Below are 17,200 nucleotides of genomic sequence, written 5' to 3'. Positions count from 1 at the left end.
CAATCACAAATATATTTTGCAGGAATTTTTGACGAATAAAGACATAAAAGAAGATAATTTTTTTGTGTTTTTTTTTTTGTGAGGACTCGAGCCAGTCTAATCGTTGATGACGAACCCCGCTTCTATATAGATCCCCTCTTTTCGATCCCCGAGAAGACAAGCAAACGCAGAGTCGTTCTGTTCGCTTGTTGGAATTCTCAAAAATCCATTTCTTCAATCGGGTTTCTTCTTTTCTGTGCACCAGACTTTTCTTCCGTGGTATAAGACCATAACTCTACAATACCCTGTTGCCCTTTTTCTCGGCTTCGTCTTTTTCTGATTATCTTGGGTCTGATTGTAGTGAGCTTTAATGGCGGCTCCGGTGGTCGATGCTGAGTATCTCAAGGAAATTGAGAAGGCTCGCAGGGATCTTCGAGCGTTTATTGCTAACAATAAATGTGCGCCTATTATGCTTCGTTTAGCGTATGCTTCTGGTTCACTCTTTTTTTAATGTGGTGTTCTGGTTGTTTTCATCGACATGATTGCTTTGCCATGCTTCGGTGTTTAGCTTTTTGTGTTATCGGTTTCGTGTAGAGTGTTTTAAATTTTTTTCCGACTTGCTTTCATGGTTCAGCCAATTTTATTTTTCGTTCTTTCGTTTTACGGTCCTTCTTTAGTGGTTTAGCGGTGATTCTAATTTCAGTGTGCTGACGTCTTTCTTCCATCCTTTCTGTTTCCTGCAGTTTTAACTTCAGGGTTGAACTTATTCATTGTTTACGTATTTATCGAAATATTTTCTGGATACGAGGAACTTCATACTCGTTTTAATTGTCAAATTCATTGCCCATTTCAGTATAACTTGTTTCTAATAAGATTGGATTGCTTTTTGCCTGTCCAATCTTCTTTCCATTGGTAAGAAAAAAAGGAAAAGGAGAAGAAGCAAGTTACTGCCGCTCCGTTTCTTATCTCAGATATCTGAGATGTTAATTTGCTTCTGAAAACTGGATTAGTATTTACTGGTCTAGATATTGAAATTTGAATCGTTGCATGGAAATGATCACCCTCATTTTGTTTTCCTTTTTTTTTTTTTTTGTATTTTTTGTCTGGCATACACTGTGGTAACACTGGATCCGCTCTTTGCAGATGGCACGATGCTGGCACCTATGATGTTCATACCAAGACTGGGGGTCCAAATGGTTCAATCAGAAACGAGGAAGAAATCAAACATGGTGCAAACAATGGCTTGGACATAGCTCTAAAGTTTTGTGGTAATATTTCCATCTTTACTTCTATTTTGACAAGCCTATGTACTACTAGGGGTAAGTGTTTTATGAGAGGGACATGGACACAGTTCTGCTCCGAAACAAAATTCTGTACAGAATTTATATTTATTGTCATTCAATCTGTGTCATAACCTTTATAGGTGTCTTAATGTGAAAAAAACACGGTTATTGTGTGATTCATTGTTACCTGATACAGCTAGAAAGGCTAGGGGAATGGTCTTAGTTATTAGTGTAATTCTTGACCTAATTTCAGTGGGACGAACTGGATCCTTCCCTTGGTGGTCTGAATGTGTTGATGCTGCAGACACATCCATGTTTCCTTCCAAAACACAGGTCTAAGTACTAGTTTAGTTCTGGGTCATCAGTTATCTGAGAGTGGCAGTGCAGTTCATCTCTGGAAGTTTGGGCAACTCACTGTGGGAGAAAAGGGATAAACTACAGGTCACACTCACAGAGCTTAGGTTGGATATGCTCTCAAACAGGACCACCATCATTTTAATTGTTGGCAAAAATTTCTAGTATTACTTATTCATTGAGTTCTTGTTTACTTATATCTCTCTATGTAATTTCATCTTTCATTAACCAAAGTGATGCTACTACTTGATGGTTTTTTTTATTATATTATGGTTCTAAAGAGGACATTCAAACTTTCATTTATTCTTTTTCAAGAAAAAGAAGGTTATTTTCTGATGATCAGTGTAAGAGGGATGTCATGGGTGAGCATAAGCTTGTTGCCTTCTTTGTTTCTGCTGCCTTAAATAAAACTTGTTTGAATTTATTAGGATTAAGCAAAAAAAGTTTAATGGAAGCCATGGTTTGGTTAATAAATAGTGATATCTTCACCTTGGTTAAATGTGTGGTACATTGGACTGATAGTATACATCTTTATTTTGAACTTAAAAGGAAGTCATTGTTTATTTGGATATGTGCCATTTTTAATTTTTAACCTCCGTTTCAGAGCAACTGAAGGCAAAGCACCCAAAAATCACTTATGCTGACCTTTATCAGGTTAGTAAATGGTGAAAATATATTTGCACTTAAAAACAATTTTTCCACTAGAAATATAAAGCTATCTGGAGTAAGTTTTTTATGAAACTTCTTTTTGAACTAATCAATTGGTAGAAGGACACTAATTTTGAGATTTTGGTATTTCAGCTTGCTGGAGTTGTTGCAGTTGAGGTCACAGGGGGCCCCACAATAGACTTTGTTCCTGGTAGAAAGGTATTGTGAATGTTAACTGAAAGTCACTGATGGCAACATAATTTGCTTAATATTGTGGTTTTCTCTTTTTTCTTTTCAGGATTCATTGGCTTCTCCCAGAGAAGGACGTCTTCCTGATGCTAAACAAGGTTTTTGATTCATACAACTTATTTCTTCTTATTTGTAATCATTTATTTTATGCAACCAGTGTAATAGTCATGGAAATTTTTGCTCCTGCATTTACAGTTACGGCTGATATTTCTATTGGGTTTTATAGTTACTAGTGTTGTATGATTGATACTTTTATTATCCTGTGGATCTACGAAGCTTTTCTTGCTGTCTTGCTTTTTTGAGAATAGCTGCATGTTTTCTCTTTCTCCCAATGATAATGCTTTCTAGTGTTTTACATGAATTATTCACAATTCAAACATGTCTCAGTGAATGTTTGCCTTTTATTTTTCATGAAAGAGTTGTTAAGGAATAGTCCCACATGGATTAATGAGTACAAAGATCTTGAGTTTATTAGTTGGGAAAGAGGTTTCCTAAGTTGGCTAGTCATTTTGGGATAAGGCCTTGGACCCAATTTAACATGGTATCAAAGCCAGGTACTCATATGTGGGCCTGTACCTAAAAGCTATCTACTTGTAGAGCCACAAAAGAGGGCCTACACCTAAACTATCCACTTGTAGAGCCACAAAAAAAAGGGCTTACACCTAAACTGCCTACACTCCTAAATTATTCACTTGTAGAGCCACAAAAGAGGGTCTACACATAAGGGGGAATGTTAAGGAATAGTCCCACATGGAGTAATGAGTACAAACATCTTGAGTTTATTAGTTGGGAAAGAGGTTTCCTAAGTTGGCTAGTCATTTTGGGATAGGGCCTTGGACCCAATTTAACAAGAGTCTAATTTCATCTTTTGACAGCTGCAAGTTAGACTTTAATCAAGATCACTGGCAAATTGGTTTTGCAGGGAACTCTTCTCCATTTCTTCAATAAAATGTAGAATGCCTTACAGAATTCCAAATGAATTTTTGCCAGATATATGATACTTAGATTATGTCATACTCTGATTGTGTTAATTCCTGATGAACTAAACTCTTCATCTACTGGTTGTAGGTGCTCAACATCTGAGGGACATTTTCTACCGAATGGGTCTGACTGACAATGATATTATCGCACTATCTGGGGCCCACACACTGGTAGCTTTTTTCTCTTTTGGTCATAGGCACTAATAGATCATAATTGTTCAGCACATTAAACCATTATCTTTCTTCCTGATATTTCAGGGAAGAGCACATCCTGAGAGATCGGGCTTTGATGGCCCTTGGACACGGGACCCTCTGAAATTTGATAACTCATACTTTGAGTAAGATTAATTTAAATGACCGTCTTATTCCTTCTTTCCATGGTATTTTGGAGTTGAAGTGAATCTCTTTACGTATGATATAAATGGTATCAGGGAGCTGCTAAAGGGGGAATCTGAAGGATTGCTGAAACTTCCCACGGACAAGGTTTTAGTGGAAGATCCTGTATTTCGTCCTTATGTTGAACTGTATGCCAAGGTAATCGTGTTACGGTTCATGAATTCCACCGGCAAAGCTGTTTTTTCTCTCTTTCTATGATTATGCAAATTCACTCCTCCTAAACATATTTTGTTTTGTTGTACAGGACGAGGATGCATTTTTCCGAGACTATGCAGAAGCACACAAGAAGCTTTCTGAGCTGGGTTTCACTCCAAGCTCTTTCAAGATTTCTCTGAAGACTAGCACAATAGTAGCTCAGAGTGCAGTAGGAGTTGCTGTTGCAGCCGCTGTTGTGGTCCTTAGTTATTTCTATGAAGTGAACAGAAGAATTAAGTAGAGAAAACACATGCGTCGCTCGAGCATGTGTGTCTGAAAAAATAAGAAGTTTAAGTTGCATACTGTTGCTTGTCATGGCAGATTCATGAACTCCTTTTGATTGCTCAATGAATCTCTTTTCTAATACTTAATTCAAATGATGGATGAGTTGTTTTGTTGATTTGCACCAATTTTGTTGATGCTCAGGAAAGGCCTTTCGAAATTGTGGCAAAAATTTGGGAGTTTCAATGCCTTTTGGCTTGCCTGTTACTTACAGAAGACGTGAATTGTCTAAGAAATTAACTGGCCACATAATGTTATTAATTGTCTAAGACGTGTCTCTTTCGGAGGGAAATGTGCATAAGGCAAGTCACCTTTCTTCCAACCAAATCCACTGGAGAAGGGACTTCCATTTACAGCAGTTGAGGGAGAACAAGTTCATCTCCTGCCTACACCTAATTGCTTCTACCTTTGTTAAGTTAGAGGGAAAAAATAAACAAATAAATTTAAAGCAGAAGCTCCGAGAAGCTTCAGGCTCTGGGGCTCAAGGAGGGTGTAATATCCTGAAACACCTTGAACCTCTTCTTTTGGACGGCGTTTTCTGCAGTCATGGCCTCCTGGAAAGGAGCAAGAATTGCAGCCAAAAGGGCTTGGTCAAATTCTTCAGTATCAGGCAGCTTATCCAACCACTTGTTTCTGGTTTCATCTAGTGAAAGAGAACTTCTGAGCCTTACTTCTATTGGGTTCGCGCTGCAAACTGGGTTTTCAACCTTCTCTGCTTCTTGCTCTTTCATGGGGACAGCCATGTTGCCGGACCTCGTCCTCTTGAGTCTACCCAGTGGATCAAGGAGCACGGTCTGGATTGCATCTCTTGTTAGCTTTGAATAAAATGGTGGAGCTTCACAATTGAGCAAATTCAGAGGCCGATTTATGCATTTTGAGGCTCTATGTTGCCGAAGTGGGGGAATTTGCTGATCATGGGGTCTTCTGTCTACTCTGTTCATGTCTAAATTCTCATTTCCAAAACCATCATGAAGTTTCGATGTCATTACAGACGAAAAACCCGGAGGAATTGCCGGCTTCTTCACTATCGGTAGAGGAACCTTGCTGTCTGAACTTGATCCTCTGGGTATTCTGTTCTCGTCCAGATTTTCACCTCCAATAAAACCGTCTTGTGGTTTCAATGAGGTGGGGGCGATGAAGGGGTCAAGACACGGCTGAGGCTGCCAAATGGATGATGAACCCAGAAATACATCGAAGAGCTGGCTTTGATTGAAGGTATCCTGATCTTCGTTCATCATTCCTGATTCCAGATCAAGAAGCATCTCTTGTGCCCTCTCAAAAGCTTTGAGATGCGAATCCACACCTCTAGGTCCGTCAGCCATTGCAGGCTTCACTTGCCTAAGAGTATCTTTGGCTTCTGAAATTCTTCCCTGCTTCATCAGACAGATGCCCAGATTGCACATCTTGTTATTGTCTGATGCCACTGAGAGGGCCTTCCAGTAAGCTGCTTCAGCTTCAAAGTAGTTCTCTTGCTGCATCAGTGCCCAACCTAAGTTCCCCTGCAATAAGTTGACTTTATGAGCATCGAGAGCTTCTTGAAAATTTTCTCATGGATAAGCAGATAAGAAAGCGACTTTACCAGTAACCGTGTTGCTTCCTGCTCCACTGAAACTTGGAATTTCTTTCCCTGAGATCGAGCAGTCTTTGTTCTTTTTCCATTGAATGCGAGCCCTCGTTGAATCAGAAACAGTTTGTGCTTCAAGAGTGCAATTTGCTCGTCCAATCTACCGCATCTCTGCAGATTTATAGATTCTGTGTCATTTTTCTGGTCAAACAATCACCTCTTAAATTTCAAAATAAAAAGAGAGAGAAAAACCATTGAACCTTGTAAAGATCAAGAAGGATATTATCCAAGGACTCTTGGGCTTGATCAGAACACCGATTTCTGAGAGATTTGATGGCTTCAATCGCCTCTTCTGCTCTATTCTGTTGCTTCATCACAATGGCCATGTCTTTAAGAGCACTGTCAACTCTATCTCCCGCATTGATGGCTGTCCAAAAAAGCGCAATTGCCTTGTCTGGGTCCTTATCCACCAACTGATGCAATGAAAAATACAGACGATGAATCAATCACCGGAATGATGGAATCATAGAAAGAGACGAAAATCTATGTCTATTCGTCAGGACGAAAATCTATCGGAGCTCAAAGAACAGTGAATATCCTCGTAGAAGAAGACGAAGTCACAAGGTGAAAGCATAAAGCAATGCACCCTTCGGAAAGCTCAACCATAACAATGTGCATAAATGAAAATCATTTTTAAAGAGGATATACTCAGATAAATCATTCACAAAGCCAACAAGAATCCACCCAAAAGCAGGATTAGTGAATACGGAAATCACTCATCTGATTTCAGAAGTCCCACAGGAAAATTCAAAAGAAACAACACAGATTTACAATCCTACTTTGACTAATTTTTCTAACGCTGCTTCATCCTTGATCTTCTAACCATACCTGAACCTGTTTCGCCTTCACATAAGGTGTATCACCGATCGGAACCTTGTGAGCGACATGAAAGGACTCAGAACGAGATCTCGCCAACGGCTTAATGGGCGAACATGGCGCAGATTTAGATGCCCTAATTCCAAGCGGAGGAGCATTCCATAGATCCTGCATCATCTTTTCTTGTTCTTGTTTTAGCAGTAAACTTAAACAGTGATGAAGGATATCTATGGAAGAGCTACGGTTCGCCCGAATAAATTAGACACAGACAACGGAGAGAAACAGAGGAAGATTTATGCAGTGAAGCAAAGTTCTGGGTGATTTGGAGGCGAGGTTAATATCAAACAATTGAATCGTTGGACCGTTGCGGGGTTTTTTACCGTTTGAATTGATATAGCCGTTGCAAAGGCTGATCATACCGAACGTAACTACCCTCCCCGTTGTACATATTTACGAGATTTACCAGCACCAGCCCTCTCTCGTCGTGTCCCATTATTTTAAAAATGGTTAAGAGCTGAGTGGGTTGAGTGGGTTGTGGATTCAATAGGGTTCAATAGGGATTCTCTCGATATATATATATATATATATATATATATAATGAAAAATTATCTAAGGATATTTTTTTTAAAATATTAGTTACATAATAGCCCTAAAATATTAGGTTATTGCCTATGTGTCCCTACCTTTTAAACTGTCTACATACCCTTGTAATATCATCAAAATTGTGTACATTCTCCTTAACTCTAACTCTCATGTAAAAAAATGAAATTATTTCGTAAATAAAATTCTCTTTGCATGTCATCAAATAAATTTGTCTTTTGCTTATGTCCATATAGCTCATATAAACTATGTGGGACTATATAATGTACCTATAGGTGGGTCTCACATCATTTCTTTGGTGTTCATATTGAGCTAGTCCATTTTTTTTTTTTTTTTTTTTTTTTTTTGTAGAAGCTAAAGTTACAATTAAGTGATAGAATTTATTTGTAAATATATCTAGGCAATTTTGGATATTATAAGGTTTTGTATGCAATATTTTATAAGGTAGGCATATGCAAGTAATTATGGTATGTTTTAGGGGACATTAGTAATTAAACCTTTCAAATATCACGATTTTTTTGTCTTCCGAGTGTTTTATTGCAGTCATAAATTGGTGCCTTGCGCCTTAAGCACCATTTCAACACTTGTTCTTTTCTCACCTTCTTTCTTCTCCTTGGCGACTCACCCCTGCGCCGTCACTCACCTTAAAAAGGCGACGATCGGAGCTGTAACCAGTCAAGGGACATTGGCAAGCCCTAGAACCCTAGCGTCAGCGTAGTTGCAAGTTCTATGGCTAGATACGATCGCGCGATCACCGTCTTCTCTCCCGACGGTCATCTCTTCCAGGTCGAGTACGCGCTCGAAGCCGTCCGTAAGGGTAATGCGGCCGTTGGGGTTCGCGGAACAGACACCATCGTTCTGGGTGTCGAGAAGAAGTCAACAGCTAAACTTCAAGACTCTAGGTGAGTAGCACCTATCATCACGCTTCCGGTGTAGAACTTGGTTTTAAATCTTGAATTGTGGTAGACAACGTGTAGGTTTATTTCGCTGATTGTATACTGGAATTTGTTGATATTTTACAATTTATAGGATTTGCTGTTTCTGAATACTGGAGTAGGCTGTCTTCTTGTGAGATATTTACGAACTGATCTTTATGCTGGAAGTGGATTTCATGATGCATTCTGCTCCTGGTCAGCAGAGAAGCAGAAAGAGAAAATTGCAGCAGGGGAAGGGGCTTATGTTCTTCTGCATCGTGAATCTTGACTAAAGCTCAATTGTCTTATCTGACCTTTATTTCTCCGATTGTCTTTCCCGACTCTTGAGTCCAAAGAGATGCGATGGCTCGGCAATTGAGCTGTATAAAACAAATCCATTTGTTCATCTGCTGGACCATGAGGTGGTTCATACCAAAAACTTATTCCTGTGGATTTTTCTACACTTTATTCTAGGCATTTATCTGGGAATCACGTAGATACCTATAGGATGGACGCTTTGACTGAACTTTATTATCTCTATACATAAACGATGCTCAATTTTCTTTCGTTCTGGCTTGGTATTTGTTGGGTTTTTTGTTATAATTCAGTCCTGTTGATTGAATCATTGTGTACTGCATTTGTTATGGTTGTAATGATGTGTCAGTGATGATGAACTTTGGTTGGTTTTGCTTGTGAGTGGTTTTACTTGGGCTGCATCAACTGTTTATAGTCATTAGTTTCATATACTTGGTGAAGGATTTTTCTGATGATTTCCTTTTGTTAATCACATGGGGTATTAGCCAACTAATGTATTCTGGTGAAGTGGCTCCTTGTTTCTTCGTTATGTAGGTGAAGCAAGTTGTATCTAGATCCTCGAGTGACTGTAATGAAGTTGTAGAAAAGTACATGTATTCTGGCCCCTTGGGCAAAAGAATTTTTTTATTGGTGGTCATCAGTATCGTGTGTTTATCTTCTTTACATGACTCGGTAATTGTTGAAAGAGCTGAGTGGAGCTTTGATCTGGTAGTTTCAAACTCCTCTAATTGTGTGTTCTGACTCCCCTTTTTGGCTTATGTATAAGGCCTTGAAAGGATGCGTCTAGATTTAGTTAAACATGCCTGCTTGAGGTCGTGACCATCCATATTCCTTGCTTTAGCCAACTTGTCTCTGTGGTTGAAACCAATGTGCTCTAGATGATTTTTTCTGTAGCTGAGGTTCAAAATTTAGGTCAAGGAATGGAATTTCTTGGAACATCTGAAGCACTTATTCCAAGGCTGGCCCATAGGATCATAATAATCCACTACATTTCTATGCCAATATCCATGATAATGCAATTTATGACGGCTTCCACTTCACCTTTGTGATGTTTGTTAGTTCTAGTTAACCCTTTTATGTGTCACCTCCTTGAATTTTGAACATAAAATGTGGTGGCAACTTTGATACCGCATGTTTGGGTACCTAATCAATACCCCAAAAGATTCAAAGTTGATGTTATGTGGAAAGTCAGACCTTCACACTTATGTCATGGTAGGATGGCTAGTTGAAGCCCATTAGCCAAGGTTGGCACCAAAAAATCAAAATAGTTGAGCCTTTGCTTTATCTCATATTTCCTTTTGAGCATCTTGGACATGGAATTCTCACTTGGAATGCCTTTTCAAGATAACACAAACTAACCACAAATCTCCCGTTTTTTGGTCATGGATTGTCGTGGTTGACACAAATTTGTGCTCAAATCTCAAGAGTCAAGATGAATTGTAAGATTGTATTTCTAGTGACATCATTCAAGGGGAATTGACCATGTACTTTTTATGTTTCACTTGCTTTTTTTTTTTTTTTTTATGTGTGTGTGTGTGCGCGTACTAGAAATCATGGGTGTAGCACGGTATTGCATCTTTCTGAAGGAATTCTGATGGAAGTTAGCAAATAATCCTCTTAACTATGTCCTGCTGCTTTAACCTAGTTCCTTTGTATTTCCTATGTATGTGGTTATGTGAAAAAAATTAATGTGCTTAACAATACATATGAACATGGAAACCAATGATTACTTTTTCTTGCCTGCCCTTGTAGATTTTGCACGAGTGCTGTCTATGACTGAAAAGAAAAAGGTGTTGATTTATCATTTTACTTTCTGACAACAAATTAAGAAATTTATTTTTCATCATTTCTAATGATGCTTAGTGATATTTACTCCATGAATATCAAATTTAATGGACCCAAAAATGTCCAAACTATCCATCTGGTTGTGCCTGTTGACAAGTTGACTTGCATCTCTGGTGAATCATCTTCGAATGCAGTATGAGATAGAAGGTCTGACTCGTCAAAGATCTCAGACAAGTTGATCATTTTGAGTGAGTTGTCTTAGATTTTGGGTTGCTCAATAAGAAACCACCCTCTATGCCTGTGCATGAATGCTTGAGTAAAGTCCAAGCTGTTTCATGGAATCATATTTACTGTGACACGAAAACTAGACATGCTTCTGGTTAATGAAGCTTATTGGACAGACTTTTATTCAGGAGCTACGTCTTCCGAAGAGGAGTTTCAACTTATTACTATAGTCATGCTTTCAAGCTTGTAATGTTTGCTTAAGAAAAGGTTTTTAAGGTGCTCGAAGAGGTTGATTCAACAAGTCAACTGAGATAGTTTAGTCCAAGTTATTTTATTTTTTCATTTTTTTAGAGTTCAATGAGAAGCATTGACTTTGATGTGTGTGAACTAGGGTTAGTAAAAAGACGATTGAACTCCACATATACTTGCACAAGTAAATTTTTTTACTTGCTGCAGATATGTCAATCTTTGATTGGATTTTTTCTTTTTTCACATCTTTCTTAGTTCTTTTCCTGTTCAGATTATTTTGATATAACATGCGCCCAGTGAGATACTACTGCTTCATGCAAAGATAATATTTTCGTTGCAGATTTTAAGTAAGTTTACCAATACTCACAGTGGCACGTCATAATGGCATTAGTTCTCAGTCTACTAGTAGGATCTTGCAGGTAATTCTTTTAAGGGAAGCTTCCATCAAACTGAAGTGATCTGAGCTCGATATTTGTTAATACACTTGTTGAGGAATGTCTAATATGTGGTTGACAGGATTTGGAGTATTTAAACCAATTCGGTATGATCAGAGTTCTGCCAATTAACATTATTTCTTCTCTGTAGATATAATAGATGGATGGAGAGTAGAGCTCAAAATTTGTGTGTTCCTTCGTTGGTAAAACAATCAGATCATGTCAATAAGATGATAACTTTCTAAAAATGAAAAGCCTACATCCAGCGCTGCTGAAGTGACATATATTTTGTAGCATGTACTGCTAGATCTGATGTTTTTTGCGATGGTTGCTTCAATTTCATTTTTGGTAAATCTTCTATGACTATTTTTCCATAACTTGAAGTCATGGTGGTATCAATGTCAACGTGGCTAAAATGATTGAAGTAGTCTTTATCCCGTGCAATTATGATTTATGTAAATTTGACCAGCTAGTTTTGCTTCTTTATATTGTGTCTATTTTCTGACTCATTCATTTTTAGTACTTTCTCATTTTTTTTGTAGAACGGTAAGAAAGATTGTAAATCTAGATGACCACATTGCATTGGCCTGTGCTGGGTTGAAAGCAGATGCTCGAGTTTTGATAAATAGGGCTCGTATAGAATGTCAGAGTCACAGACTTACTGTTGAGGACCCTGTAACTGTTGAATACATTACTCGTTACATTGCCGGGCTTCAGCAGAAGTATACCCAGAGTGGTGGTGTGAGACCATTTGGCCTTTCTACATTGATTGTGGGGTTTGACCCATATACTGGAGTTCCTTCACTTTACCAGACAGATCCATCGGGAACATTTTCAGCCTGGAAAGCTAATGCAACAGGAAGAAACTCAAATTCCATGAGAGAATATCTTGAGAAAAATTATAAGGAAACTTCTGGGCAAGAAACTGTAAAGCTGGCTATTCGTGCTTTGCTTGAAGTAAGTTGCTCATGTGCTGCTCAAATTGCCTTGTTACTCTGCTGGTAACATGGAAATGTATTATCTGACTAATTCTTAATGGAATTCATCATTTATAGGTGGTTGAGAGTGGTGGGAAGAACATTGAGATTGCTGTCATGAGTAAAGAACGTGGGCTTCGCCAACTTGATGAGGCTGAGATTGATGCAATTGTTGCGGAGATTGAAGCAGAGAAAGCTGCAGCTGAAGCTGCAAAGAAGGCTCCTAGAGAAACATAAGAGTGTACTGAGATTTAAGTCTCAAAAGTTACTGAAAGACCTGTCATCTAGGGTTAGTACATTGAATTATGATATTGTGGTTTTTTTCATGACAATTTCATACTTGCCTGCTTAGAATGTTGGACTTCAATCACACACAACGTGCATACGTTACCTGCTTCATTTTGAATGTGAGACAGTTCATCTTTCAATGACTATTATGTCTCAAGCTCCACACATCTCGAGCTAAATTTCTCGACCGAGAACAGTCTGAGACAGTGATTCGATGGCTACTGTGGTGATCCCTTTCAGTAAGTGACACCATTACTCTTTGTGAGAGAGGGCTGTAAGTGTGATAGTGTCAAATGGACTTGGAGCTGGTTATGGTCGAGCAGCTAAATTCGCTGTAGAGGTGATGTGCATTATTACATCAATAGGATCGGCTTGTTTGTCTTGGCCAATCTTCTCTCAAACAGAAATTATTTTCCATTACTTTTCACTGACAGCAGTGATGTTGCAGAGGAAGTTATTTGCCTTCAACCCGTTCTATCAGCCATCAGGGGGTGGCAATTGTTTTATGTCTTACTTAGCAGGATAATGAGTGTAGATAGAGGCGAAGCCACACACTGAATTGAAAATTTTCGCACAATCTCTTGAGTTAAAATCCCAACAATAGTATTACAATTCCACAAATAGATAACTATAGGAATTTCCTTCTACACCGTAGCTTCAAGTGTGTGATTCATTTCACCACAAGAAAATCAGGTTGAATGCCACAACGATATATGATCCTTACAAGGAAAACGATCTTTTATCAGTAATCGAAGAATGATTTTTCCCTTCGAAAACCAAATGATCCGACAACTACCTTTGATCTTTCAACAGTCTTCATTTTCCTCACCACCCTTCAATCACTTTGCTGAAATCTGTAAAGTTTAGCACCCAGGAACAACCTGGGATTTAATAAACCAACATCGTTGAATGGGATGAAATAAAGAACTGATAAACTAAAAATCCAGGATTATCCCTGTAATGATTTGCAGCAAAAGTGCAAGTAGTTTTTCTTAGTTGCCTCTGAGCAAAGAGCCTTATTGGGATCAAGGTTTGGAACTTGGAACCAGGGAAAAAATATCCAGTAACATGGGTTTGGCTCTCCAGAGGCACTCAAAACAAAAGCAGGTATTGCGAGGTCTGAAACTCAAACAGCTGGAGGAGCAATAGCACACCGGCTCGACCAACTCACTTGTCTATCCAGAATAAGCAGCAAACCAGGTGGAGAGTCTCTCTCCTCCAGGTCTGGTTGAACGGGACCTCAGCTGAAGCTCTGTCATTTTCTTCTTTAACTGGGCTGATTTAATTCACATGCTCTGTCTTACCCATGTTCTCTCCTCTGTCTGTCTGTCTCCCACCGTCTCTCTCCCCTTTCTTCCTGGCCAAGGAGAACTGTCGACAATGCACAAGCTGTTCAAGCTAAACTCTTCTTCTGAAGCGGGACTCGTCCGTCTTGGGAATCAAATGCCTATGACTTCATCCATAGAAGAATCTGCTCAGCTTCTTCCTCCACCAAACACAAAACCCCTTTCCTCCAGCTTCCATGAACAGGCTAAGCGAAATCCCACCAAACCACAGTAATTACCTATTTACATCCTAGGGACCCGTCACACCAACTTCCACCTTTCTCCACAAACCTGAACCACAGTTCGCTTTCCCTTCTTTCCTTTTGGAAGGATGTGAGATTTCATATCCTCAGAATCAGCTCACCGAAAGCGCCGTGAACCGAGGAAGGAGAAGAATACAAGAAGAAAACGGCCAAAAAAGTTCAGCTGACTAATTATTTTTATATAAAAAAAAAAGAGTTTTTTTTTCCATCTCTTGAGTTGACACAGCAAGTTTATTAGTGACTCAAACGAGTCAACTCGCCGATTCTTCCTGAATCGCCTGATCCGAGTTAAAATTTTCGTCGCCGGAGTCGGTTCTCGAGTCGCGTCTAAAATATCGAATCACCGATCATTCGGCACCTCTCTTTAATCCGGACAAAGGGACAGGGGCCCCACCTATGCAAGCCGGAACACATACCACATACTGCCAGTCCCACCGCCAACCATCGTACGACTTCAACCAAGCCATCGTGGGCCCTACCCTAAGTAACTGACATTTATTACAATGCGGGCCCACAGAGGAACTTATACGGCGACTCCCGGTAGACGGGGTCGATGGCGAGGGACATCGCTTTCCTGATCTGGCGGGGATGGACAGGATCCCGTCGGTTTAAATTTTAATTAAAAAAAATTAAAGAGTAAGCGAAGAAGATACCTTCAGTAGATACCTTTCCCACTTAAGGCCATTTTTGTAATTAGGAGTGGCACAGGCCAAACCAGTTCGCAAGCCGTTCGAAATCGGCTCGAACAAAACTCAACTCAGTTGGAATTTGGCACGGAATCTTACCCAAAGAAGACACGTACTCAATTTAGGTGGAACCCACGGATAAGTGCTGCGGCTGCCGGCCTTGCATTGATGCAGCCTCGACAGTGACCGCCCCTCTCCTTGTTTATTTAAAACCCGCTAGTAATCACATCCAAGTGAAGAAAATGGGGCCCACTTCGGGTGAATAAAAATCTTTGCTTATCGCTAAATGTTTCTAGAAGAATAGAAGAATAGGGCCCACATAACAGGCGAGGGACCCACTAGAAGACCGGCACACATGTTACGTGACGCCGGGTTCGGAATGGCACTGTTGCTGCCAACCACCCCCGCCGAAAAGCGACCGAGTTGGTCGTCCTATGGGCCACCACCACAGCCGAAAAGCGACCGAGTTGGTCGTTCCCTGGGCCACCACCACCGCCGAAAAGCGACTGAGTTGGTCGTCCCCTGGGCCACCATCATCACCGCGGCCTTCCAAAAAAAAAACCCCTATCTTAACTACAAAATTACGGAATTGTCCGAGTCCTACTCGCGCTTATCCGACTTAACTGAATCACATCGCCTTATGTCCAGACATGCATGTAAGCTATTTTGGGTCACTCTCGGATAGGCCCCACTTCGCAAGGGTTGTTGAGATGCTAAACCCATTACACGATCTCAACCGTCCGGATTTCTTTTTTTTTTTTACACTACTGGGTCCCATCCTCTCATCATTAAGTAGCCTAATTTATGTCTATCTACTGGGTCCGTCCCTAACTACCACTTGCATGTGTAGATCGGTGGGATACACTCTCGTGCCTTATCGGGGACAGTTCGGTCATTTGCATGCGGTGTTGGTGGGATTGAATTATTAAATTATTAATCTTTTTGCGATAATTAAGTAATTAATGCAGTAATTATAAGAGAAAAGAATTGGAAAAAGCTAGCAGAAGCTTCTTTTTGCCCTACCTAATACTTTGAAAAAGGCAGAAGTAGGTGAATGTTGAAAAGCGACCCTGAGTGCTTCTTCCCCACAGATACTCTTACCTTGTCTGCAAGATCCTTGTCTTCCTGAGCCTCTGTCTTACCTGTTTTTTTTTTTTTTTGGGGGGGGGGGGTTTCCTTGTTATGTTAATTTAATTAGTTGAACCTTGTTTAGTTGGGCATTACAATAATGGGACTTTTTTGATCGTGAAGCTTCCACTATTACCTGATTAAAAAATTTATCTAATAAGCATGATGTGGAGTTGAGAAGTTTATTGTATAATGAAGGGTTGAGAAAGGTGCTTGTTCGGAAAAATGAGAAGTTTGTCATTTTACCAAGCTTGGTCTCGACTGGTTGGGTAGTTCATTGTTTATTGATCTTGTGTTGATTCTGATAACCTCTGAATACGCGATGTCTCTTTCAGTTTTGTGGAATAATTCGGAGAACTTGATGGCAAATTAGGGATTCCATGGACTGAAGTTACAGTTGGTCATGGGAAGATTACTCTGTTGTGAAGCTGATGTGAACATGGAAGGGTATGTGATTTGTTTTTTGTTTCACCAATAATTGGTTCTTTTTTACTTGGTGAATGCAGCGACGTCGCCCTCGAGCCATTGGTTTAAAAAGACGAAGCTTGCTGAACAGATGACAGTTGCCTTAAGCTCGGTCGATAACATTGAGGACCTGCTCGATGAAATGCTCAAAAGACATTTACCAAATGCTGCTAATGACGGTGCCCTCTTCTGGTTATTTATTTCCGACTCCATGACATGTCGGAAGGCTTCTAGTTATAAGCTCTGCGGAGAATGATTTGGACATGGTCAATGAAATACCGGATGGTACAGTTCGAACCTTTTACCCTGTGGAGTTGTTTCTCGCAACCTAAGAGACTGCAAGTTGGACCTGATGCTACTTCATGGGGTAAGCGAATTAATTCTGGTTGGTAGTAGATTGGAGAGGGAGTGTCCTTTGGATAACGTAGTGGAACTCTCGCCCTCAGTGAGATATTAGCTGAAGGAAGGTTTCATACTTCTGCCCTTTTTTTTTTTTTTTTTTTTAATGAAGAGATCGCCTACCTACCAACCGCTCCATGGATTCTCCTCCTCTCACAGCTTATCCAAAAAGCGGGAATGTAATGGATCTGAAATTCGGTATTTTCTGAGCGGAAGACAAGTTGATTATAAAACTGTTTTCCCATTCGAACTATATTTTGTGGCTGACAAGTGATGAACAGATTCTGAAATGCCATGCACAAGAAAACAGAAGATGGGATAGATTCGTTTCTGTTGTTAAT

At 39.8% G+C, this 17,200-nt stretch overlaps 3 protein-coding genes across 3 annotated transcripts; 2 read left to right on the top strand and 1 right to left on the bottom strand.

Moving 5' to 3' along the window:
- The first annotated feature begins 43 nt into the window (after nucleotides 1-43).
- Nucleotides 44-4,484, top strand: LOC137938665 (L-ascorbate peroxidase 3-like). The gene is made up of 10 exons (XM_068783645.1): nucleotides 44-258; nucleotides 341-462; nucleotides 1,123-1,247; nucleotides 2,221-2,270; nucleotides 2,418-2,483; nucleotides 2,563-2,611; nucleotides 3,582-3,664; nucleotides 3,752-3,831; nucleotides 3,925-4,027; nucleotides 4,134-4,484. The coding sequence occupies exons 2-10, from the start codon at nucleotides 350-352 to the stop codon at nucleotides 4,323-4,325; spliced, it is 861 nt and encodes a 286-aa protein (XP_068639746.1). The 5' UTR covers nucleotides 44-258; nucleotides 341-349; the 3' UTR covers nucleotides 4,326-4,484.
- Nucleotides 4,485-4,546: 62 nt separating this feature from the next.
- LOC137938915 (protein POLLENLESS 3-LIKE 2-like) lies at nucleotides 4,547-7,140 on the bottom strand. The gene is made up of 4 exons (XM_068784026.1): nucleotides 6,819-7,140; nucleotides 6,191-6,403; nucleotides 5,946-6,101; nucleotides 4,547-5,865 (listed from the first exon to the last, which is right to left on the bottom strand). Exons 1-4 carry the CDS (start codon nucleotides 6,981-6,983, stop codon nucleotides 4,834-4,836), a joined length of 1,566 nt encoding a protein of 521 aa, XP_068640127.1. The 5' UTR covers nucleotides 6,984-7,140; the 3' UTR covers nucleotides 4,547-4,833.
- Nucleotides 7,141-7,973: 833 nt separating this feature from the next.
- On the top strand, nucleotides 7,974-12,756 carry LOC137938789 (proteasome subunit alpha type-7-like). The gene is made up of 3 exons (XM_068783827.1): nucleotides 7,974-8,308; nucleotides 11,871-12,285; nucleotides 12,384-12,756. Exons 1-3 carry the CDS (start codon nucleotides 8,136-8,138, stop codon nucleotides 12,540-12,542), a joined length of 747 nt encoding a protein of 248 aa, XP_068639928.1. The 5' UTR covers nucleotides 7,974-8,135; the 3' UTR covers nucleotides 12,543-12,756.
- Nucleotides 12,757-17,200: the final 4,444 nt, after the last annotated feature.

The sequence above is a fragment of the Aristolochia californica genome, unplaced genomic scaffold (genome assembly GCF_029961685.1).
Source record: "Aristolochia californica isolate CCGP_79_NKW_82.1479 unplaced genomic scaffold, dmAriCali1.0.hap1 SCAF_8, whole genome shotgun sequence".
In the NCBI taxonomy this organism is placed as follows: domain Eukaryota; kingdom Viridiplantae; phylum Streptophyta; class Magnoliopsida; order Piperales; family Aristolochiaceae; genus Aristolochia; species Aristolochia californica.
The sequence above is the reverse complement of the archived record's forward strand: the minus strand, read 5'-3'. Positions and strand labels throughout refer to the sequence as shown.